General features: G+C 50.2%; 1 protein-coding gene and 1 pseudogene across 2 annotated transcripts; both read right to left on the reverse strand.

Annotated features, from left to right (window-relative positions):
- Positions 1-782: 782 nt before the first annotated feature.
- Positions 783-26,127, reverse strand: LOC136477952 (uncharacterized; annotated as a pseudogene).
- LOC136477953 (polyamine transporter PUT1-like) lies at positions 2,457-8,069 on the reverse strand. 2 transcript variants are annotated; one of them, XM_066476249.1, is made up of 2 exons: positions 5,855-6,067; positions 2,457-4,794 (listed from the first exon to the last, which is right to left on the reverse strand). In XM_066476249.1, the coding sequence occupies exons 1-2, from the start codon at positions 6,050-6,052 to the stop codon at positions 3,310-3,312; spliced, it is 1,683 nt and encodes a 560-aa protein (XP_066332346.1). In that variant the 5' UTR covers positions 6,053-6,067; the 3' UTR covers positions 2,457-3,309. The 2 variants fall into 2 exon arrangements, with proteins under 2 accessions (XP_066332346.1, XP_066332347.1); XM_066476250.1 differs by lacking the exon at positions 5,855-6,067 and adding an exon at positions 7,801-8,069 and having other exon boundaries at positions 2,460-4,794.

Raw genomic sequence — 26,127 nt, forward strand, 5'->3', positions numbered from 1 at the left:
ACGAGGCTTCCAGAACTCAACCGTGAAGTGCTCGGGGGCTTGTCGGTACGGGACCCCTGGGATACCCCGCAAGGAAGGGAGAAGACCTAGTCTAATTAGAATTCTTTCCCTGTAATCTTAGTAGCAGTATTACTCTGTAATCCTACTAGGAACTCTCATTGTAAACCGACTAGGACTCTGGCCTCCTGACTATATAAAGGAGGGCAGGGACTCCTTAGATTGGAGAGTTCGACAGAACAATTGTACACAACGCAACACTTGACAATCAATCCAATGCAAAGGCCAACGCCGACTGGACGTAGGGCTATTACTTGATCAAAGATCGAGGGTCCGAACCAGGATAAATCGACTGTCTCTTGCGTTAACCGTCGAGTTCTGCATATGCTGAAGCCCGAACATACTGCCTCGGGTACTCCCGTGGCAGGTTATCGGTGGTCAAACATCGATACTGTCTTATTCTTATTTTTCTTAGGTGATTCAAACATAACCTAAAAATGACTCCTTGTACATAGCTGGCCAAACTCCAGCAAAACCGATCTTAGTCTACACCTGAAAATGAACAGCGTGGCATGGTAACAGGAAATGCATCCAGTCAGAAGAAATTTGGTGCAGACTGGCTCCACAGACATCTCCGTTCCAAAATTGCATAAGAGGCCAGGCGAGGCGCAGCGCCTTCGCCGCTCCTTAAATAAATTTAAAAAAAAATCGGATGTTGCAAAAATCGGATGTTGCAATCGGATATAAAGTTTTCTTGCAACTTGGCTCAGAGCAAACAACAGAAATGGGGAACCAACCAAATCGATGGTACGTTCAGGACAAGATTCAGTGCACGTATCAATGTATGTTTCTCTACTTACAAACACACACGTAAAAGATTTAGGAACAACCCACGAGATCTTTGCTACTAATAGCAGCCAGGCATTTTATTTCTCAAGCATCTTTAGCTACCTACATCTAGTAAAAATGAAGAACTGAAACTCTCAAGAGTCACCGGACTAGATTGTTCAATGGTATCCAAGCGGCGCAGGTGTCTCCTTGAGCTGCATACCCTGGAAATGAATGTCCTGCACATCAGAAGCAAAGGAATTCAGATACCACATATGTAATACTTCGTTTGAACCATCTAAGATTCGGTAGAGGTAATCTTGTTCTTGCCAATGGAGTGCACATACCGACGCAAAGTGATTGAACGTCGCGGTGGTGCGCCTCGTCGGAACGCACAACGATAACCACATCCTTGAGCGTCGCATCAGCTGGGAGCTGCCAATAGTCGATGGCAATGGCCGGCGCGGGGACGTTCTCGATCTTGCCGGCCTCGAGGTCCTTGAGGTACTCGGTATAGGAGTGGATGGCCTCCTCCTCGAGGTAGCCGACGACACGGTGCGCGAACTTGGGGGAGATGAGGTAGCCGAGGAAGTAGGCGTTGAAGAAGACGCCCTGCACGGCGAGTACGAGCGCGCGCTCGTACCACTTGGGCTTGGCCACCTCCATGAAGGTCATGAGGTGCATGCGTTCATTCTCAGCCTCCTCCAGCAGCGCCCGGATCCAGCCGCCGCTGTGGTCGAAGCGGCGGAGCGAGCGCAAGTGCAGAAGCATGCCGCCCACCATCCCCGGCACCGCCGCCACCGTTTCCAGCATCATGGCGCGGCAGCCGTACCTCCTCTGCGCCAATTAACTCGTCATGTTAGCTAAAAATATTCAGGAAGATCGAATTCTTCAGGTGACTCTGCCCCGTTTTGTTGGAGACTGACATGGATGTTCCAAGAAAATGGGAGGGGCGAGCAGGGATCACCTGGAAGAATATGTCGGTGGGCACGCGCAGCAATTTGACGGTCCAGTAGGCGATCTTGTCGAGCAGCACCTTGGGTTCGTGGTGCCTGGTGAGATCGATCGAGGTGTCCGGCTTGTACGCCTCCCATGGCTGCAAAATTAGCACACCAGACACGCAAAATTGAGACTCCCATCAGCGAAAAACGCGGCCTTTAGTCGGTGCGCTACTCACCCTGAAGCAAGACCACCTCCACTCGACGCCGTCCTTGCTCATCAGCTTCGACGGCGCGACGCCCCAGTAGCTGCTCACCACTTTGTCTCTCTTTCCGTCACCCTCCTTAGCGGCCTCCGCCGCCTCCGCCTTCGCCGCCGCGGTGCTTCCTGCGTTCCCCTTGGACGCCACCGCCTCATCCTTCGCCTCGGCGGCGGAGGTGGACAGCAGCCGCACCCACACGGCCACCCCGCCCCGTTCCCCGCCGCCGGCCAGGGCCAGCGGTGGCCTCGGCGACGCGGCCGCCGGAGAGAGAACCGGGCCGAAGACGCGCGGGCCCAGGTGGCGGAGGAGGACGGATCCTGCCGCGCGGGTGCTCATCGTCGCCGCACGCCGGCCACTAGCGCGGTGAACTGGTGAAGGGTGGATGAAGGATTTCTCTAGAACGTGCTTTGCTTGCTTCGCTGGCTCGCTGCTAGTGTTTGCCTGTTTGGTCGGATCGGATATTGCGAGCAGAACGTGGTCGCTCGCGACTCCGCGATCGCAGGCTCGCAGTCGCAGCAGATGTCCCCAATTTTGGGAGTGTTTCTTTACGCGACGGCTGGTGGATTCCTGCAAATTCAAGCTGGGCCCGCCTGTCATAATAGTTCTGGCTGCTAAGCTGAAGAAAGGAAATATCCGAGCCGTGACGAGAGGCGGCTGCGTTAGAGATGTTGATAGCTTTGTTTCCCTTTTTTTTTAATAATGGATAGATAATTTCGACTCCCGTCTTTTTAAGTACAAGCACCAACACATAAAACAACACCCCCTATAATTTAAATTCATGTCTTTTTTTCGCACAAAACTTTTTCTTTTCTAATTTATGTCTTTTTTTCTTAGAAAATGTACTCACAAAAAAAGTTTCTTAGATAATGTGGCAATATATGAGCTAGCAATTGCTGACTCAACTATTGAGGTGCGGTGTAGCTTCCAGATGTGTTGGCTCCCGGAGGGAGGGTTTTGGTTGTGTTGGATGTCTGTTGTGCAGTTTTTGGCGTCCAAAATTGGACACGTTCATTAGGCATTCGCAACAGAGCGTGTTGTTATGCTGCAAAATATTCAGATCGAAGATCGAACTAAAATTGAACAAGGCCTCCAGCGTGTAGTACAACTTACAACCGGGGGCCATGGTCAATGCTGCAGGTTCAAGCTCAACACAGTTACCCGTCCTGCCCTGTTTGCAGACTTACAGTGCAACTCAAGCAGTCATCCGGAGACAATCCCCTGAACACCATTCGAACTCTTTTTTTTCAGTTTGCGTCGTGAATGCCAAATCCATCTCGGTTTCGCTACGGCGCCAGCGGCTCCTCCGCCGAGGTGGGTGAACGGCCCACGCCGATGTCCGGCAGGTCCGAATTGACGGCGAACCGAAGCAACCCCTTCTTCTCAACAAACCTCAGAGCCGGCTGGAGCACGAGCCCGATGGCCACGGCGCCGAGGCTGACAAGTGCCACCTTGAGCGTCGACAGCGCCAGCACCACCACGATCAGCGCCGTGGGCGGCACCAGCATCGCGACGCACCCGGCGGTCCCGAGCGGGACGCGGTACGGCCGCGGCGCGTCGGGCCGGCGCACGCGCAGCAGCACGAAGGCGATGAACTCGAGCAGCATGCCGAAGCAGTAGAGGAAGTTCTCGGCGGCCACGATCTCCTGGAAGCTCAGGGAGGAGAGCAGCAGCACGCCCGACGCCGAGAAGAGGATGCCCACCAGCGGCGTCCCGTGCCGCGACCGCCGCGCGAAGAAGGCCGGCAGCATGCCCCGCTCCGCCATGCCAAGCAGCTGGTACGAGTCGCTGCTCATCTCCGCCACGAACATGCCCATGTTCGACAGCGCCGCCGCCGCCTGCACCCACCACATGAGCCACGCGCCGCCGAGGAGCTTGGCGAGGTCCGAGAAGTAGCCGTCGCTCCACTGGCCCCTGTCCAGCGGCACCGCGCCGGTCCCGGCGAGGAGAGGGTACAGGTACCCCACCACCACGAAGATGACCGCGTAGAAGAGTGCCTTGGGCAGCGTCTTGCCCGGGTTGTCCACCTCGCCGGACAGCGTGCTGATGGAGTCCCAGTAGTTGAGGTTCCAGAACAGCGTGTTGAGGTACAGGTTCCAGTCGACGTTGTGGAGGTCGACCACCAGCCACCTGGCCGGCCGGAGCCTGGGCAGCGAGATGAGCCCCATGACGAAGAAAGGCAGGATGGAGAACACCCCGAGGCATATGGCGACCCAGCCGACGACGGTGAGCCCCCTGTAGTTGAGCAGCGTCAGCACCGCCGTGAGTCCAAGCACCGCGAACGCCCTCGGCGGGCCGCCGCCCAGCGCAGGCACAGCGGACTTGAGGTAGTCCAGAAAGAGGACGGGGTACAGGGCATTGTCGATGACGCCGCTCAGCCACTTCACCCACCCCTGCTGGAACCCCCAGTAGGGCCCGAGCGCCGAGGCGACCCACACGACGTAGCCGCCGTTCTCCGGGAACATGGTGCCCAGCTCCGCCGTGATCAGCGCCTCCGGGATGCTCCAGATGACGGGGAGGGCCAGGAAGCCGATGATGGCGAGGAGCGGCCCCGCCGCGCCCACGCTGTCCTCGATGCCGAACGGCCCTCCGGAGACCTCGTAGAAGATGAGGAAAACGAGCGGGACGATGGACACCTTGCGGAGCGCCGCCGGCACCGGCACCGACCCCGCGTCCTCGCCATTGGCGTCGGGGAGGCCCCTGTACTCCGTGCTGCATTCGCCCATTGCAGCGGTACCGGCTGCCGGTGCGGTGTTCTGGGCGGCGAGCTTCTGCATAGAGTCAGATTGATCCGTCAGATAATTCCATCGTATCAGGTCAGGATTGCAGTGTTCGGCATAGATAGAGATTGAAGAACAAAGAAACACTGCACATCATATGAGAAACCAAATCATGCCAATGCAAGTATGATCACGAAACATGTAACAAAAATTGGAAAAGGAGACAGATGATTCACCAACAGAACAAGCAGCTATCTGGGTTGAGCCTGTAGTATCTATCTTCTCATAATACTACAGAAGTCGTTGTGATCGTGATGAAGCGGGATGCTATAAAAGTCGGAGTATCCAAACACCCCGATAACAGGACTCGCTTGGATTGCTCGCCTGAAACGAATTTGTCATGAGAACGAGCGGGCGGTGTTCAGAGAAGGGGGTGCCCGTGACGGCCGGCTGGTGACACCTGTCGCTGCAGAGACGACCATGCAGCCTGCTCCGGCTACACCTGTAACGAAATCACGACGGCGATATAGCGATGGGTGCCCGGTCCACTGAGCCAATCTTATTTGGACCGGCGAGGCTACGGCAGTTAAACTTGACCAGATGTGGGCCTTGTGTGGCCTATCATACGACCCATTTATTAATTCACTAAGCCTTATACAGTTATACCGAGCTTAATAAGCTTCTCCAAAATCCAGGAACAGACGCAAATTCCTTCTCATCAAATAAAAAAAGACAGGAAAAGAAAAGAAGAAAATCATTGATGAGGCGTCAGAAGTCAAGATTAGTTACGGAGAAGATAAGAGCATGTTCGCTTGAACTTATCAGCCGGCTTATCAACTATAATATTTTTGTCTCAAAACAGTTTTAGTCGGCGTTAATATCGGCCGAACGGTGAGAGGTCAACGGAAATAGAATTGTCCAGCGGCGAGGCAGGCGCTGGCGAGCCGTTCCGTGTGCCGGCCTCCGTTACCGAAGAGCAGAACCTGCTGCACCGTGCTAGCCAGTGTGCCTACTGATCGGCGGCGGGGAGCCGGCGAACACAAGGATACCGCAAGAAACGGCTAGTCAGGTGAAAAGGAAAGATGGAGGGTTGAAGGCCGAACAAGCTCACCTCTTGTTGTCCGGTGTCGGAGCCAGCTTCCGCGGGAGGCGGTGGCGTCGCTGGCGACGTCTCCGTCGATCCCTGCTGGAGATCATGGAGCACAGCGAGCAGCACCTCCGACTGCGCGTCGCCCTCGCCCATGGTCCTTAGGAGGACGATGCTTCTTCCTCTAGCGAGCAAGGCCGTGCAGTGTGGACCGTGGACCATATAGGAGCATCTCTAGCAGATGTAGCTACATATTCTATTCAACTTCTTAGCCTATAGAAACTAGCAGCAATATAGGAGATGAAGAGATGATCCAACATACTGACAGATCTTAAAAAATAATATCGACATTTGAAACTCTATAAATAGGTTCAATATAAAAATATATGACATGTTTAATTTAATAATATCTATTGTAATGTCATAACATTTTACCTTTTTATATGTTAAACTTAAAAATATTTAACTCCTCGAAATACGAGATGTACACTTATTTGAGGAAGGATGGAGTATCTCTTAGGTCGTCCTATTATCCCTATAATATTAATTCTTAAAGGCATTTCCTATGAAACAAAACTTCCGTAGGAGTCACCCCCACTCCAAGGGGTTGGCTTCCAAACTTTTTGCAACCAAAATCATTGTAAGCCAAAATTTTTAGTCATCAATTGGTTTGGGCCTGCTTGGTTCGCAACTAAAATTTGCCATGCCAATGATTTGGCAGCTAAAAGTTGGGTAAAAAAATTTGCCAAAGATTTAGTAAGCCAAATGTGAGAAGTTGGCAATTTTTGTTAGCCAACCAAATACTAGCCAAAATCATAGCTTGGTAAATTTTGGAAGTGAACCAAGCAGACCCTTATATTGCCAAAGAATTGGCAAGTTTCTAAAAACTTATTAAATTGCATAAGAGAGAGAGAAAAATGATTTCTACTATTGTTATGACACTCAACCAAATGCACATCCATATTTTTTACATTAACTTTGACGAGTTTTGATTTTGGCAAAATTAAATTTTGGCTCCATAATTTTGGTTGGACAAGAATTGGAAGCCAACAAGGCCCCAAACCTCAATGGGGAGCGCCAAAGTCCCGCCACCCCTGGTACTCTGCGCGCCACCGCTCCAGGGTGGCCACACTTGTTGCATGCTGGATTGTGATGTGAGAATTTGGGTTCCCCCATTGCACGCTGGCCGTGGAGGCACAGGGCCTCAGACTGCACCCCAGGCCCCAAGGGGAGAAAATGGTTAAAAGTCTGTTTGGAACGCAGTAATTTTACACGAATTACGTAGAAATTTCACAGAAATCAATTTAATTTTACAAGAAAAGCGCAGGATCAAGAATTTTCTCCCTCAATCAAATAGACCTAAGCGACACGGTCACCGCCGTCGTTGTGCCATTCTACATGGATCAGTCTCTGGTAGGCGGAACAAAATATTACAGAGTAGTAGCTGAACCCAAGAGACACCAATTCTGCATTGCAATTTGCAATGACAATCACTGTAATATTTTGTTGCAGCTACCCCCCCCCCCCCCCCCCCCCCCCCCCCCCCCCCCCCGTTTTTTTAAGGGAAACTGCTTTTTTTTTCCTGAGGGGATACCCGAACGGAACTGGACCAAACGTGGGCTTTGGATGGCTTGACCATACGGCCCATTTATGAATTCACGGGGCCTTATCGAGCTGATGAAACTTCTCCTAATAACGGAACTGAACCTCAGAAGTCAAGATTCGTTTCCGAGACGATAAGGTGAGAGGTCAACGTTCTCCGGCGACTAGGCAGGCAGCAGGCTGGCGAACGGGGACACCCAAGAAGCAAAGCGCCCCACGTGAGCCAGCCGTTCGTCTGCCGGCCGGCTGCACCGCGCTAGCCAGCTCATCCGCCGATCAACGCCGGCGATACATACAAGCATAGGGCATACAGCAAGAGAAACAGCTACTGAGGTAAGGGCGGAGCGTGGGAGACCGAGCGAGCTCACCTCTTGTTGTCCGGTGTCGCCGGAGCCAGCGTCGGCGGGCGGCCGTGGCGTCGCCGCCGTCGAGCCCTGGCGGTCCTGGAGCACGGCCAGCGGCACCTCCGACCGCGCGTCGCCCATGTCCTGACGAGCTCCGGACGATCCTTCTTCCTCCCACGAGCAACACCGTGCGGTGTGGACGTGATGTATAAGTACTGAACAGAGAGATTTGGGGGCCGAAGAGGCAACAGGTCACTTTCCTTGCGATCCCAGCGTCAAACAGGCCCCAAGAGCTAAGCACAGCCTTGCACGCCTGGATATTTTTCATTTCCCAAAACACGCAAAAGGTGTGCTCATCGCGTTTGACTCGTTCGCTTGCGATAAAATTCGACATGTTAACTTCTTTTTTCAGTTGAAATATTATTTTTCTCTCATAATAAATTAGTCAAAACAGTATTTTAGTTTTTTTTTTCCGAGACAAACAAACGGGGCGGCGCAGCGCACTCTGCCTGCTGCCACCAGCCCACCAGGGGCAGGGAGGCTGGGAGGGGTAAAAGAAAAGGAAAAAAAAAGGTTCGCCTTTGTCGGGAGCAATCGGCCATGCGGCGCACATGATCGGTGACATTTTTTAGTATTTTCCCCTGCTACTGATTCGGCGGTAGTACGCCGTCCATAGGGAGACCAAGTCCGTGCGGTGTGGATTTGCCGGTCTGGGATGTTGTGTTGCGCACACAGATGAGAAAATGTTGGTTCCGAGCAAGGGGAGGTCAGTTTCGTGGCGAGCGGTGGGCTGCGGACCCCTGACCCACCTCGGTGCACAGCAGCACAAGACGCCCGCGCGAGACTTTGAAGAGCAAGAGCATCTTGGCATGTGCGCATGGCGAGGGCTCATTCGTCTGCTGTGCCTGTGTTGCCTGTGCCTGCATGGGCTCCTGGCACTGTAGCCAGATCTAGCACGTGAGCGAGCAGTTGGATTTATGCGGCGCATCCGATCCGACGAGTCAAAGGCATAGGCAGAGGACGACGAGAAGCAAAGGATCTGACGAGAAGCAAAGGATCTGCAGTAGAGCGCTTGGACTTACGAAGCATGCTATGCATATGTATACACTTCAATTCATATGCGTGGGAGTGGATTAAAATATAACTTAGTTTATTTCACCCCAATCCATTTTAACACATGTAAATTGAGATGAATATATACACATCCAAACAAGACCTTAATGAGTTGCGATGCAGCTGGGTATCAGTTTTAGAGACAGGGTGCATGATTCAGGTTTTAGGAGTAGTTGAGCATTTTTGTTTAAGTCAGGCTAGCAATCGGAAAATCATTTCATCACCAGTTAAGGCACCCACATGATCAAGCAAAATCATTGTACTACCTGTTCTTCCACTAGAACACAAAATCTGCAGAGAATAGAGAACTAACCTAACTCCCCCAATAACAGCAGAAACAGTTTTTTTATAGGAGTATACCTGAAATTCTTCTATAATTAATCGGACCGACTTGTCCGTTGGAGCAGAGCAGGCTTATCTATCAGGAAGGAGCAATGGTGACGGGCTACCAACCGGGAGCAGGGATCCGTGTCAGCTTTGCTTGCTTGCGTCGGGACCAATCCACCGCCATTATATACTTCCGCCAAGCAGCGGGGACCGTACTGCGTGCTGTCGATGGCACGGAATGTAGAGATGATGCGGGCACGGCACTTGGTGCTGTGGTGTGGGGGCTTGTGGCTCGTGAGCGCCCCGGATGGCCGGATCATCTCTGTGCGGTGCCTAGCAGCTGCGAGTGCCAAACCTAACGGCAGCAGGCAGCTAGGTTGGTCGGCTAGGACCATCGAGGTCCGTCACCATCCGACGCAGGCCCGGTAAGAAAGTAGGAGTAGCGATAATGGGATATCCGTGATCATTCCCGTGGCTAGAGATTTCGGAATGAACTGCAGCTCTGAGTATTCATGTTTGAAGATGAGTAACACCACAAGTTCATCGGAATGAGACATTACCACCATTCACCGGAGTTCTTTATCACGCAATCTATGATAGAAACCGAGGTCGAGCAGAGCAGAGGAGAGCAGATACAGTTTCGCATATGACGCATCGTCGCAGTTGGGAAGTATCTTCACTAGCTAACAGAGGCGTCGCCATCGTGCCGGAAAAGTCCACCCGGCGATAAGTGGCCCATCATCTCGCTCCAAATCGTCATTAACAATGCATTAAGCCCCGCGCGCGATCTCAATCCAGCGGAACGAGATCGTCTGAAGTCAGGTCTCCGCGACTGCTCCCGGCGGTCACTCCATGCAACCGTCGGCTGCCACCCAAAGGAGCAGCTGAGCCCAAGCACTCTACCTTGTTCGCACGTTGGGGTGGTCCAATAACACGGTCTGTTAAGCCTAAAAAGCAACGGCCAGCCTACCTCTGTCGAAAGCTCCCCGTATAGAAAAATCGTTGCTGACGTCTTCTACTCGAGCGTCACGCCGTCGCCATCCCGTCATGCAGAGCCGCACCATCGCCATCCCGTCATGCAGAGCCGCACCATCGCCATCCCCTCTTCTAGAGCCGCACCGTCGCCAACCCCTCTCCCAGAGCCGCGCCGTCGCCATCCCCTCGCCTAGAGCCGCGCACGTTGTCATCCCTTCGTTGTGGGCCGCATCGTCGCCATTCCCAGGCCAAGCGTCTCCCCGTCGCCGTCCCTTGCTGAGCGCCGACGTTGACGACCTGGAGCGTTTCCACCTCGTCCAGGAGCTGTCCAGGAGCACGGCTGCTGTCCAGGAGCTCAACTAGCTGCAGCACGACTACTGTCCAGGAGCTCTCTCAATCTCTAATGCTCTAAGTACAGTCTGCAGAGAATGCCTATAAAATACAATTTGTGCAAGAGCTCGCAAACTGTGTAACTTGTGGTTGTATCCAAAGCATCAAATCATGCAAAATTTTTAGATTGCTATTTTATTGTAAATTATCCTGGAATTGAATAAAAAAATATTGCTGAGTGTTGCAAATTCAGATATGCACAAAATGTTCTGCTGTTCTCTGACAGCTAGTAGGTGTATATGACCTTGTTGCTGGTCATATGAACTTTACAATTCCCTCTACTTTATACTTCAACCACAGATGCAAAAGCTATTCCAAAACAATGTATGTTTCAGGAGACAAAAGGTATTCTTCCTACTGCAAATTACCATACTACTAGAATTCAGCAATGACATCATCTGTGATTTCCTCCTGCAAAATAAAAAGTTCAGACATGTATGTTTCAGACATTTATAGTTCAGACATCTGTGATTGGAGAAACAGTCTATTACTTTAAAATATTACCGTGAATAGTCAAGAGATGATATTAATGGCCATATATGGTTCAAACATTTCTTCCTTGGGCAAAGAAGTATTAGGAAAAATATTTTGAACCATTACGCAATCATCGACGGTTGTTCTGCTATTCTCTGGCATTTTTCTAGTTTCTTGTACCTTCAAATAAAAAATATGAACATATTTCAATTGAACACAACTAAAGATAATCAAATATATTTTGTGTTATTACATGCCTTTGAATCTTTTCTCTTTTTATTACCTCCCTTCTTTGCTACCTTGTGCTTCTTGTCAAGCCAATTTCTTTTGCGCTTCAAGGTTTTTGTTTCCACCTCTTTTTTCTTTAGGCTTATTGTACTCACCAAATCAATGGGGGGAGCAACATTTGTGGGAACAATGACTGGATCCACGGCCCTAGAAAAACCATTGATTTCTTCTTCGACTTGCTTGCTAAGCATGTCAAGTGTGTTGTTCACTAATAAGGTACATCTTGGATGACTGGCAGCTCGATGAGCCAAATTGAGAAATTTGTAACTCATATTTTTGCAGCGAAGCATACCATATAATTTTGGATTCGCTATTATGTTTCGGCCTTGGTTGTCTTGTACTGTCCCATTGCATGCTTCCCGTGTGAAATAACCTAGGATGCCGCCTAGAGGGGGGTGAATAGGCGTTTCTGAAAATTAACACATTTAAAAGCGAAAATGATTAGTAAAGGGAGTTTCCAAAATGGAAACTCCAAATAAAGAGTAGTACCACCCTCACAAGTTAGCCACAGAGTATATAAAAGATACTAAATGAATATAGGAGCCAAACGCCTGCAACCAAAGAGTTAGAACACAATACAATTCAGTTTGGCGTAGGGGCTAATACCGGACGTGTTCGGTATTCACGATTTCAGCGAAACAGCCCCGAGCTTGCTCTTTTTGATTTCTATCCTCAATCCAAACTATAGGAACCTATTAGAGATAGTAATATACACAGAGAACCTACAGAATAGCTAGAGCAACACAAATATCAAATGAAATACGAATTGAGACACGATATTTGTTTTACAGAAGTTTGGACTCGTTCGAGTCCTACTCTCCGTTGAGGGGGCTACGAGCGACCCAGCGAAGGTCAGCCCTAGAGGGTACCATGAAGGTCACTCTAGCCGGAGTCTTTTCCAACTCCTTTTCCTCCTTCCACTAAATGATTCTGAGGCGACGGAATCAACCGTTACAAACTTTCCAAAGCAACCACAATCTCTCGGTTGCTCTTCGACGACGCCTAGCCGTCTAGGACCGAAGAGTCCAAGAGTAACAAATGCGAATCATGAGATTGACAATATGCACAAGTGCTCAAGTGGTGGCTTGCTCTCTTTTTCAAATTCTCTCTTAACCCACAAATTAATTTTTCAATTTGGATCACAGACTCACTAAGAGAGGGTTTAGGAGAGTTGGTGAAAGGGTCGAGATGGCGACTAGAGGAGGGGTGAATAGTCTTTTCTAAAACTTAATCGCGTCGTCTAACCGATACAAACGCGGAATTAAAACTATCGGTCTAGCCAAGACTATACCCTAATATATATGTTCACTAGCACCTTGCAAAGATAACAATTATGCAACAAAGGTGCTGGGCTAGCTAGAGCTCTCTTAATCAATTCTTGGAGCAAGGTCACACAAACCTATGCCACTAGTACTTTAAGCAATGAGGGAGCTTCTACACATGCTAGTAAGCAAAAGCACAAAGCTAACTAAGCTCACTAGCAATGCTCAATAACAAGACAACCAATGCCTAATTAGAGAGCGCAAATACTTAGCTACACAAACTAAGCAATGTGACTAACAAGGTTACTAAACCCAAATTAGCCACGCACGAGAGCTACTTCTATGCTACACAAGCAAGAAGATAATTAGCAAGCTACACAATCTATCTAATCATAAGAGCAACTACACAAGCTTAATATATATAAAGGTAATTGCAAGCTTGTGTAATGGGGATACAAACCAACGGGAAGAACAAGGTTGACATAATGATTTTTCTCCCGAGGTTCACGTGTTTGCCAACACGCTAGTCCCCATTGTGTCGACCGCTCACTTGGTGGTTCGGCAGCTAATTAGCATCACCCGCTAAGCCCACACATCGGGCACCGCAAGAACCCACCCCGATAGTGAGGGTAGCTCAATGACACGCTTTACTAAAGTTGCTCTTCGCAACTCCCGCGGGGCGAGCACAAGTACCCCTTACAAGCACTTCTCCGGAGCGCCGCACAAGCTTCTTGCGCGCTTCGACGGAGACCACCACCAAGCCGTCTAGGAGGTGGCAACCTCCAAGAGTAACAAGCACCACTGGCTTGCAACTCGATCACCTAGTGCCACTCGATGCAACCTCACGATGCAATCACACTAGAATCGCTCTCTCACACTATCGGATGATCACTATCATGTAAGTGTGAGATGGAGGGCTCCCAAGCACTACCACATAAGCCATCAAGGCTCTAGTGTGCTCAGCTGCCGACCCAAGGCCGACCATGGCTTCTATTTATAACCCCACGAACAAATAGAGTCGTTACCCCTTCACTGGGCAAAACTCGGGACGACCGGACGCTCCGGTCCGATCGACCGGACGCTGAACCCCAGCATTCTGTCATGCGATACTCGCCACGTGTCCCCTACGTTCAACGGTCAAATGATGACCGGACGCAGCAGCTTCAACTGACCGGACGCTGGACCCTCAGCGTCCGGTCGTGTCCAGTAAGCTCCCGAGCATGACCGGACGCGTCTGGTCGAACGCGATCGGACGCAACACCAGCGTCCGGTCACTCTCCAGCTACTGCGACACTCCACGTCAGCTTGACCGGACACACCCAGCCAGCGTCCAGTCACTTCCAGCGCCAGCGTTCGGTCGAGGACCGACGCCTGCACGCTCTTTGCCGCCACTGACCGGACATAGGACCCTAGCATTCGGTCACCACGTGACCAGCGTCTGGTCCACTCTGTGAGACCCGGTCTTTTCTATCTAGGGCGCTGGTGGCACTGTCGGACTGTCCGCACTCTACGGGCGAACACTCCACCGGTGGAGTTTCTTCACCAAGTTGATCCACATCAACTCCAACTCCATCTCCTTTGTAAATGTGCCAACACCACCAAGTGTATGTGTGTTAGCTTTTCACAATCATTTCCTAAAGCATGTTAGCCACTCAACTTGCCACGCCACTCGATAAACCTCAGAGCCGGCTGGAGCACGAGCCCGATGGCCACGGCGCCGAGGCTGACAAGTGCCACCTTGAGCGTCGACAGCGCCAGCACCACCACGATCAGCGCCGTGGGCGGCACCAGCATCGCGACGCACCCGGCGGTCCCGAGCGGGACGCGGTACGGCCGCGGCGCGTCGGGCCGGCGCACGCGCAGCAGCACGAAGGCGATGAACTCGAGCAGCATGCCGAAGCAGTAGAGGAAGTTCTCGGCGGCCACGATCTCCTGGAAGCTCAGGGAGGAGAGCAGCAGCACGCCCGACGCCGAGAAGAGGATGCCCACCAGCGGCGTCCCGTGCCGCGACCGCCGCGCGAAGAAGGCCGGCAGCATGCCCCGCTCCGCCATGCCAAGCAGCTGGTACGAGTCGCTGCTCATCTCCGCCACGAACATGCCCATGTTCGACAGCGCCGCCGCCGCCTGCACCCACCACATGAGCCACGCGCCGCCGAGGAGCTTGGCGAGGTCCGAGAAGTAGCCGTCGCTCCACTGGCCCCTGTCCAGCGGCACCGCGCCGGTCCCGGCGAGGAGAGGGTACAGGTACCCCACTGTTAGATTGATCTCCTGACCAGTAGGCCCAACGGCCTATTGGGCCTTGGTCTCGCGCCCTGATCGGGGGCGTCCAACCCTACATGGTTGGTGGGCCCCCGTCGCACTGCGCTATATAGAGAGGTGGGGGCCGGCGGCTCAAAGTACGAGGTTCGCCGTGAGCCGCAAACTCACCGACAAAACCCTAGACCGATCTCGAGAGGGCGCGCAGCCAGCGACGGGAAGCTCCACTGATCCTCGCCGTCGCCACTGCTACGCCCTACCGCACTGCATCGACGTCCGTGCAACCCCTACTCCACCCGTCGCTGCCCGTGTGCTGCCTCCATCACCGAACCCGCGATGGCTAGCACAACCGCGACATCATCTGGAGGCTCAGGTTCATCACCAGCCCTCTCTCCCCTATCTCCCTCTCGGTGTAGTGTTATAGGTCTAAATGTGCATGTGTTTCACGATTCTATGAGTTCACCGGCCTAGATCTACTCTAGTCGATCTAAATAAAGACAACAATGGTACCAGAGCCAATTTTTTTTTTCTAGCGGTAGATCTGGGTACGGGAAAAGTAAGAACAGAATGAGACATGGTCTCGACACCCTAACCCTAACCAAGGAAGGGGACTGACTGAGAATCAAAAGAACCGCGTCGGATCCGGCGACCGCTCGGTGACTGACTCAGAAAAGAAATAAACCGATTTTAAATCGGGGGGGGGGGGAGAAGAAAATAGTTTCGTCCCCAATCCCAATCCCTAACCCTAATCGGGAAATCGTGCAAAATCGGGATAAAAGAAACCGGAAAAGGAAGAAAAGGATCCCGATCTCGGATCGAATGAGAAAGAACCTTAACCCTAGAAATGAAACCCTAGCCCTAGATCGGGTTTTGGGGAAGGAAAAAGACGGAGAGGGGAACCTACCCGGTCCTCCCGACACCGCCGTCGCGCGGAAAGCCACCACCGTGCGGGCGGTGATCACCGCCGCCATGGTTGGCGAGCAGACAGAGGCCCGGCTCGGCCGTGGCTCAGGACAGCGGTCCAAAGCCGCTCGACGGCGGCGCGCTCAGCCATGGGCGAGCGCGCGCACCGGCGAGGGGCTTGGCACCGGTGTCGTCCTCCTTTCTTCTCCGGTGACGAGGTGGCCGCGCTGCTCCCTTCGTTTCCGCTGCCGACGCCGTGGGAGAGGAGAGGAGAAAGAGGAAATGAACCTAGGGTTCAGGGAGCGGGGCTGGCCGGGCGGTTTTGTTCGGGCGAAACGGCCGGGCAGCCGTCGGATGGAGATGGACGGCCACGCGCGACTGGGCCAGCGCCGCAGGCCCAGGCGGGGAAAGGGCGCCAGGCCGAAATCCCGGCCCAGGCCCAGGTTGCGGCCTGGGCGCGGGGGAGAGAGCGCCGCGCGGCTGGGCGCCGGCTGCGCTGAGCGCGCGGATGGGCCGCGGCTGGCTGGGCCGAGTCGCTGGCGCGCGCGCGCGTGGGCAGGCCGTGGGCCGTGCGTGTGCTGGCTGGGCCGAAATGGTCAAATGAACAGTAAAGTCACAGTTTTTGTTTTTTTCTTATTTTCCAGAAAACAGTTTGATCAATTTGAATTGATTTTTTTTTTATGATAATTTCTGTACAAAATTTATCCAACGATATTTTTTGTTCAGTAAATGGTAAATTTGCTTCTGGAAAATAGGAAAAGATTATTAAATGTTAAAGTTTCCGCTGCGTATTTAAAGATGTAATTTTCATTATTAAATTCGAACCAACGGGAGAATTTAATTTTGAAAATGGATATGTTTTAAATTGATTATAATGTTGTTGTTATTCTGACCAACGTTGATTAATGACAATATTATAATGTTTTTTGTTATACATTAATTCTATTTCTGCCCAACGGTGATGTAGAATTAGTGTAGAAAATAATTGTATGTTTTAATTTTGACCAACGTTAAACTAAGGCATGCAATTATTGTTGTTATTTCTGTTCTCACCCTATTTGAATTATGTTTTCAGGAGGATACAACTTGATGAGTTGTATCAAAGAAATCCCCACTCTAAAAGGTGATAACTATATTGAGTGGAAGAAAAAGATAGACCTGGCCTTTATCCTCGCTGAGGTTGACTGGGTTGTCACCACACCGTGCCCTAAAGAACCTGAGGCACCGGTGAGGGAAACAGATGAGACTGATACTGCATGGCAGAACAGAGAGCGGGATTTTGCTCCCGTAAAGATGTCCTATGACCTTGAGCATAGGAAATGGGTCACTGCCAACAAGAAGTGTCTGGCAGTGATAAAGAACACGATTGAGCCTGCTATTGTGGGCTCAATTCCAGACTGTGACACGGTCACAGAGTACCTAGACAGAATAAAGAGTCAGTTCACTGGCTCTTCAAAGACATATGCAACCCAGCTGATCAAGCAGCTGGTCACAGAAAGGTACTCTGGTGGCGGCAGTGGCATTAGAGAGCACATACTGAGAATGAGCAATCTGGCATCTAAGCTCAAACCAATGGATTTGGCACTCAAGGATGAGTTTCTTATTCATTTGATTTTTGCTTCTTTGCCCAAAGAATTTGACACATTTGTTGTTAATTACAACATACAGCCTGAAAAATGGGATTTGGAAAAGCTCATAGCCATGTGTGTGCAGGAGGAGGAAAGAATAAAAGTTTCACAAGGTGGTTCTGTCAACTACCTAAAAGATAAGAAAAAGAACTATAATAATAGTTCTTCCTCCAAATCATCTGGAAAAGGTCCCATGCAACAGTCTCAGAACCAGCAATTCCCAGTGGCTAAAGACCAGTGTCTCCACTGCAAGAAGACGGGGCATTATAAAAAGAATTGTCCTGATTTCTTAAAGATGATAATGAAGAATAAAGGTGAGAACATTATTACGTTCGTAAATGAATCCTTGTATGTAAAGTTTTCAAAATCTACTTGGTGGATTGATTCAGGTGCAACTATTCATGTTGCTAATTCATTACAGGGATTCCGTTCGATGAGAACTTTGCAAAGAAGCGAAAGTTTCATTAAAGTCGCAAATGGAGAACAAGCAGATGTTGAGGCCGTTGGTAATCTTCCGTTAGAGCTTGCTGATGGCTTCATAATTATTCTTAGAGATGTTCTTTATGTACCTTCTTTGCAAAGAAATTTGATTAGTGTTTCAAAGTTGGACCATGATGGTTATGATTGCCACTTTGGAAATGGCAAATGTCAGATATTGTTTAATAATAAATGTATTGGTCTTGCCTTCCGACAAGACGAGCTTTATTTGTTATCACTTCGTGAAAATGTTAATTCCGTATGTGATGTGAATGAAAATGTATCCTCATCGAACAATGGAAACAGAAAACGAAAGAGAGCTCAAGATGCGTTGTCGAAATTATGGCACTGTCGTTTAGGCCATATTTCGAGGGGGAGAATAGAAAGACTAGTTAAGAATGATATTCTTCCTCCATTAGAGCTCTCAGAGTTAGAACAATGTAGAGATTGCATAAAAGGAAAGTATGTAAAGAAAATTAAGAAAGATGCCAAACGAAGCACAGGAATCTTACAGATTATTCACACAGACATATGTGGTCCTTTTCCTGTGAAAAGTGTGGATGGTTATGATTCATTCATAACATTCACAGACGATTACTCTCGGTTTGGCTACATTTATCCAATTAAAGAAAGAACAGAAGCGTTGGATAAATTTAAAATATTTAAAGTAGAAGTTGAAAATCAGCATGATTTAAAGATTAAGATAGTCAGGTCTGACCGTGGAGGAGAGTACTACGGTCGGCATATCCCATATGGACAAGTTCCTGGACCTTTTGCAAGGTTCTTACAGGAGAATGGTATAGTTGCCCAGTATTCAACACCGGGCGAACCTCAGCAGAATGGAGTAGCTGAAAGGCGTAACCGTACCCTGATGGATATGGTACGCAGTATGATAAGTTACTCCACTTTACCCACGAGTCTGTGGATGGAGGCGTTAAAAACTGCCATTCATATTCTCAATAGAGTACCAAGTAAGTCGGTGCCCAAAACACCGTATGAGTTGTGGACAGGAAGAGTACCCTCACTTAACCACTTGCGTGTGTGGGGGAGCCCTGCTGAGGCTAAAGTTTTTAACCCAAACATTGGGAAGCTAGATCCCAAAACAGTGAGTTGCCATTTCATTGGCTACCCAGAAAAGTCAAAAGGTTTTCGTTTCTACTGTCCTAACAGACATACAAAGTTTGTGGAAACGAGACACGCTGTCTTCCTAGAGGATGAAATGATAAGGGGGAGCACGGTAGCTCGAGAAATCGACCTTGAAGAGAAGCGGGTGTTTGCACCCACTCCGATCATTCATGAGCCATTTTTCTCACTACCTACTGTTGCTGCACCAACAGGACAAGACACTGTGGTGCCAGCACCTGTTGTTATCCCACCTGTGGCAACAATGAATGATGATGAGGAACCTGTGGCTCAGGATCCTATAGAACCTATTGCCACACATGAGGGGGAGCAACAACAGCCTCAAACAGAAAATGTGCCAATTGACGAGGCCCCTAGAAGGTCTCAAAGAGTTAGAAAATCAGCTATTCCTGCTGATTATGAAGTGTACAACACTGAAGAATTTCAAATGGAGGATGATCCCACCTCATTTGAAGAAGCCATGAAAAGTGACCATTCATCAAAGTGGCTTGAGGCCATGGAAGATGAGATGAGATCAATGAATGCAAATAAAGTTTGGGATTTGGAGATAATTCCTAAAGGAGCCAAAACAGTAGGCTGTAAATGGGTCTACAAAACAAAACTTGACTCTCAAGGGAATATAGAGAGATATAAAGCCCGACTTGTGGCAAAAGGCTTTACACAAAGAGAAGGGATTGATTACAATGAGACCTTTTCTCCAGTCTCATGTAAGGATTCCTTCAGAATCATAATGGCATTAGCGGCACATTACGATTTGGAATTACACCAGATGGATGTAAAGACGGCATTTCTCAACGGAGACTTAGAGGAAAATGTTTACATGGCACAACCGAAAGGTTTTGTCATAGAAGGAAAAGAACGTTTGGGATGCCGCCTAAAGAAATCTATTTATGGATTAAAACAAGCTTCAAGACAGTGGTACTTGAAGTTTGATCAGACAATAAAGAATTTTGGGTTTAAAGATAATGTTGAGGACAATTGTGTCTACGCAAAGTTTAAGAATGGGAAGTTTATCTTCCTTGTCCTGTATGTGGATGATATCTTACTTGCTAGTAGTGATGTCAGTCTACTACTGGAAACAAAGAAGTTTTTGTCCTCAAAGTTTGATATGAAAGATCTTGGTGAAGCTTCGTTCGTTCTAGGGATCGAGATTCACCGAGATAGAAGTAAAGGGGTATTAGGACTGTCACAAAAGGCATACATAGAAAAAGTCTTAAAGAAATTTAGTATGCACAAATGTAGTCCCTCACCTGCTCCTATAGTCAAGGGCGACAGATATGGGGATTTTCAATGCCCCAGGAACCAATATGAGATCGATCAAATGAAAGTGGTTCCATATGCTTCAGCTGTCGGAAGCTTGCAATATGCTCAAGTATGTACGCGCTCTGACTTGGCATTTGTTACCGGGTTACTTGGCAGATTCCAGAGCAATCCTGGAATAGAACATTGGAAATTGGTAAAGAAAGTCTTGCGTTATTTGCAAGGGACGAAAGGCCTCATGATGACGTATAGAAGATCTGATTCACTCCATATAGTGGGATATTCAGATTCTGATTATGCGGGAGATAATAGAAAATCCACGTCTGGATATGTGTTTACTCTCGCAGGGGGAGCTATTTCATGGAAAAGCTCAAAGCAAACCGTCACTACATCGTCCACAATGTATGCCGAGTTTGTAGCATGTTATGAGGCAACGGGGCAGGTGAACTGGCTAAAGAAGTTCATACCCGGTTTGAAGGTGGTTGACGACATCAATAGACCACTGAAGTTATACTGCGATAATAATCCAGCAGTACAGTATGCTCACAACAATAGGTCAAGTGGTGCTACCAAACACATTGACATAAAGTATTATGTTGTGAAGGATAAAGTCCGGGATCAGATGATAAGTCTTGAGCATATAAGTACCGAAAAGATGCTCGCGGATCCGCTTACAAAAGGCTTACCACCCAACGTGTTCAGAGAACATGTAGCCGGCATGGGTTTAAGGGAAAGCCTATGATTCCTGGACTATAAAGGGCCCAAAAGTTAAAGTAACTATTTCAGATCAGAGACGTGCATTGTAGCTGTTAAATCTATCGGCGATTGACCGAGACGATGAAACATGCTCTATGCATCATCTGTGAAGAAATGAGTAAGGTTTAAAGGATTGAAGTTTAAAGTTTAAAGATAAAAGTAATAGTGAGATCAAGGGGGAGAATGTTAGATTGATCTCCTGACCAGTAGGCCCAACGCCCTATTGGGCCTTGGTCTCGCGCCCTGATCGGGGGCGCCCAACCCTACATGGTTGGTGGGCCCCCGTCGCACTGCGCTATATAGAGAGGTGGGGGCCGGCGGCTCAAAGTACGAGGTTCGCCGTGAGCCGCAAACCCACCGACAAAACCCTAGACCGATCTCGAGAGGGCGCGCAGCCAGCGACGGGAAGCTCCACTGATCCTCGCCGTCGCCACTGCTACGCCCTACCGCACTGCATCGACGTCCGTGCAACCCCTACTCCACCCGTCGCTGCCCGTGTGCTGCCTCCATCACCGAACCCGCGATGGCTAGCACAACCGCGACATCATCTGGAGGCTCAGGTTCATCACCAGCCCTCTCTCCCCTATCTCCCTCTCGGTGTAGTGTTATAGGTCTAAATGTGCATGTGTTTCACGATTCTATGAGTTCACCGGCCTAGATCTACTCTAGTCGATCTAAATAAAGACAACACCCACCACCACGAAGATGACCGCGTAGAAGAGCGCCTTGGGCAGCGTCTTGCCCGGGTTGTCCACCTCGCCGGACAGCGTGCTGATGGAATCCCAGTAGTTGAGGTTCCAGAACAGCGTGTTGAGGTACAGGTTCCAGTCGACGTTGTGGAGGTCGACCACCAGCCACCTGGCCGGCCGGAGCCTGGGCAGCGAGATGAGCCCCATGACGAAGAAAGGCAGGATGGAGAACACCCCGAGGCATATGGCGACCCAGCCGACGACGGTGAGCCCCCTGTAGTTGAGCAGCGTCAGCACCGCCGTGAGTCCAAGCACCGCGAACGCCCTCGGCGGGCCGCCGCCCAGCGCAGGCACAGCGGACTTGAGGTAGTCCAGAAAGAGGACGGGGTACAGGGCATTGTCGATGACGCCGCTCAGCCACTTCACCCACCCCTGCTGGAACCCCCAGTAGGGCCCGAGCGCCGAGGCGACCCACACGACGTAGCCGCCGTTCTCCGGGAACATGGTGCCCAGCTCCGCCGTGATCAGCGCCTCCGGGATGCTCCAGATGACGGGGAGGGCCAGGAAGCCGATGATGGCGAGGAGCGGCCCCCGCCGCGCCCACGCTGTCCTCGATGCCGAACGGCCCTCCGGAGACCTCGTAGAAGATGAGGAAAACGAGCGGGACGATGGACACCTTGCGGAGCGCCGCCGGCACCGGCACCGACCCCGCGTCCTCGCCATTGGCGTCGGGGAGGCCCCTGTACTCCGTGCTGCATTCGCCCATTGCAGCGGTACCGGCTGCCGGTGCGGTGTTCTGGGCGGCGAGCTTCTGCATAGAGTCAGATTGATCCGTCAGATGATTCCATCGTATCAGGTCAGGATTGCAGTGTTCGGCATAGATAGAGATTGAAGAACAAAGAAACACTGCACATCATATGAGAAACCAAATCATGCCAATGCAAGTATGATCACGAAACATGTAACAAAAATTGGAAAAGGAGACAGATGATTCACCAACAGAACAAGCAGCTATCTGGGTTGAGCCTGTAGTATCTATCTTCTCATAATACTACAGAAGTCGTTGTGATCGTGATGAAGCGGGATGCTATAAAAGTCGGAGTATCCAAACACCCCGATAACAGGACTCGCTTGGATTGCTCGCCTGAAACGAATTTGTCATGAGAACGAGCGGGCGGTGTTCAGAGAAGGGGGTGCCCGTGACGGCCGGCTGGTGACACCTGTCGCTGCAGAGACGACCATGCAGCCTGCTCCGGCTACACCTGTAACGAAATCACGACGGCGATATAGCGATGGGTGCCCGGTCCACTGAGCCAATCTTATTTGGACCGGCGAGGCTACGGCAGTTAAACTTGACCAGATGTGGGCCTTGTGTGGCCTATCATACGGCCCATTTATTAATTCACTAAGCCTTATACCGAGCTTAATAAGCTTCTCCAAAATCCAGGAACAGACGCAAATTCCTTCTCTTCAAATAAAAAAAGACAGGAAAAGAAAAGAAGAAAATCATTGATGAGGCGTCAGAAGTCAAGATTAGTTACGGAGAAGATAAGGGCCCGTTGGCTTAATCTTATGAGCTAGAATTTACAATATTTTTCTCTCACAACAAAACAGTTAACAAAACAGTTTCAGTCTAACTCATCAGTCGGCTTTAATACCGGCCGAACACCGCAAGGTGAGGGGTCAACAGAAATAGAATTGTCCAGCGGCGAGGCAGGCGCTGGCGAGCCGTTCCGTGTGCCGGCCTCCGTTACCGAAGAGCAGAACCTGCTGCACCGTGCTAGCCAGTGTGCGGCGGCGGCGAGCCGGCGAACACAAGGATACCTCAAGAAACGGCTAGTCAGGTGAAAAGGAAGGATGGAGGGTTGAAGGCCGAACAAGCTCACCTCTTGTTGTCCGGTGTCGGAGCCAGCTTCCGCGGGAGGCGGTGGCGTCGCTGGCGACGTCTCCGTCGATCCCTGCTGGTGATCATGGAGCACAGCGAGCAGCACCTCCGACTGCGCGTCGCCCTCGCCCATGGTCCTTAGGAAGACGATGCTTCTTCCTCTAGCGAGCAAGGCCGTGCAGTGTGGATCGTGGACCATATAGGAGCATCTCTAGCAGATGTAGCTACATATTCTATTCAACTTCTTAGCCTATAGAAACTAGCAGCAATACAGGAGATGAAGAGATGATCCAACATACTCACAGATCTTAAAAAATAATATCGACATTTGAATCTCTATAAATAGGTTCAATATAAAAATATACAACATGTTTAATTTAATAATATCTATTGTAATGTCATAACATTTTACCTTTTTATATGTTAAATTTAAAAGTATTTAACTCCTCAAAGCGCGAGATGTGCACTTATTTGAGGAAGGATGGAGTATCTCTTAGTCGTCCTATTATCCCTATAATATTAATTCTTAAAGGCATCTCCTATGAAACAAAGCTTCCGTAGGAGTCACCCCCACTCCAAGGGGTTGGCTTCCAAACTTTTTGCAACCAAAATCATTGCAAGCCAAAAATTTTAGTCATCAATTGGTTTGGGCCTGGTTCACAACTAAAATTTGCTATGCCAATGATTTGACAGTTAAAAGTTGGGTAAAAAAAATTTGCCAAAGATTTGGTAAGCCAAATATGAGAAGTTGACAGATTTTGTTAGCCAACCAAATACTAGCAAAAAAACATGGCTCGGTAAATTTTGGAAGTGAACCAAGCAGACCCTTATATTGCCAAAGAATTGGCAAGTTTCTAAAAACTTATTAAATTGCATAAGAGAGAGAAAAATGATTTCTACTATTGTTATGACACTCAACCAAATGCACATCCATATTTTTACATTAACTTTGACGAGTTTTGATTTTGGCAAAATTAAATTTTGGCTCCATAATTTTGGTTGGGTAAAAATTGGAAGCCAACAAGGCCCCAAACCTCAATGGGGCGCGCCAAAGTCCCGCCACCCCTGGTACTCTACGCGCCACCGCTCCCGGGTGGCCACACTTGTTGCATGCTGGATTGTGATGTGAGAATTTGGGTTCCCCCATTGCACGCTGGCCTTGGAGGCGCAGGGCCTCAGACTGCACCCCAGGCCCCAAGGGGAGAAAATGGTTAAGAGTTTGTTTGAAACGCAGTAATTTTACACGAATTACGTAGGAATTTCACAGGAATTAGTTTAATTTTATAGAAAAAACGCAGGATCAGGAATTTTCTGCCGCAATCCAAATAGACCTAAGCGACACGGTCACCGCCGTCGTTGTGCCATTCTGCATGGATCAGTCTCTAGTAGGCGGAACAAAATATTACAGAGTAGTAGCTGAACCCAAGAGACACCAATTCTGCATTGCAATTTGCAATGACAATCACTGTAATATTTTGTTGCAGCTACAGACTACTGGGATAACCCCCCCCCCCCCCCCCCCCCCCCCCCCCCCCCCCCCCCCCCCCCCCTTTTTTTTTAAGGAAAACTACATTTTTTGCTGAGGGGATACCTGAACGGAACTGGACCAAACGTGGGCTTTGGATGGCTTGACCATACGGCCCATTAATGAATTCACGGGGCCTTATCGGGCTGATGAAACTTCTCCTAATAACGGAACTGAACCTCAGAAGTCAAGATTCGTTTCCGAGACGATAAGGTGAGAGGTCAACGTTCTCCGGCGACTAGGCAGGCAGCAGGCTGGCGAACGGGGACACCCAAGAAGCAAAGCGCCCCACGTGAGCCAGCCGTTCGTCTGCCGGCCGGCTGCACCGCGCTAGCCAGCTCATCCGCCGATCAACGCCGGCGATACATACAAGCATAGGGCATACAGCAAGAGAAACAGCTACTGAGGTAAGGGCGGAGCGTGGGAGACCGAGCGAGCTCACCTCTTGTTGTCCGGTGTCGCCGGAGCCAGCGTCGGCGGGCGGCCGTGGCGTCGCCGCCGTCGAGCCCTGGCGGTCCTGGAGCACGGCCAGCGGCACCTCCGACCGCGCGTCGCCCATGTCCTGATGAGCTCCGGACGATCCTTCTTCCTCCCACGAGCAACACCGTGCGGTGTGGACGTGATGTATAAGCACTGAACAGAGAGATTTGGGGGCCGAAGAGGCAACAGGTCACTTTCCTTGCGATCCCAGCGTCAAACAGGCCCCAAGAGCTAAGCACAGCCTTGCACGCCTGGATATTTTTCATTTCCCAAAACACGCAAAAGGTGTGCTCATCGCGTTTGCCGATTGAAGAGAAAACAAAGCTCAGTACACGTCGGCGAGGAAAGCGACAATGGCGCAGCGCACTCTGCCTGCTGCCACCAGCCCACCAGAGGCAGGGAGGCTGGGAGGGGTAAAAGAAAAGGAAAAAAAAGGTTCGCCTTTGTCGGGAGCAATCGGCCATGCGGCGCACATTTGATCGGTGACATTTTTCAGTATTTTCCCCTGCTACTGATTCGG

The sequence above is a fragment of the Miscanthus floridulus genome, chromosome 8, assembly GCF_019320115.1.
Source record: "Miscanthus floridulus cultivar M001 chromosome 8, ASM1932011v1, whole genome shotgun sequence".
NCBI lineage: Eukaryota > Viridiplantae > Streptophyta > Magnoliopsida > Poales > Poaceae > Miscanthus > Miscanthus floridulus.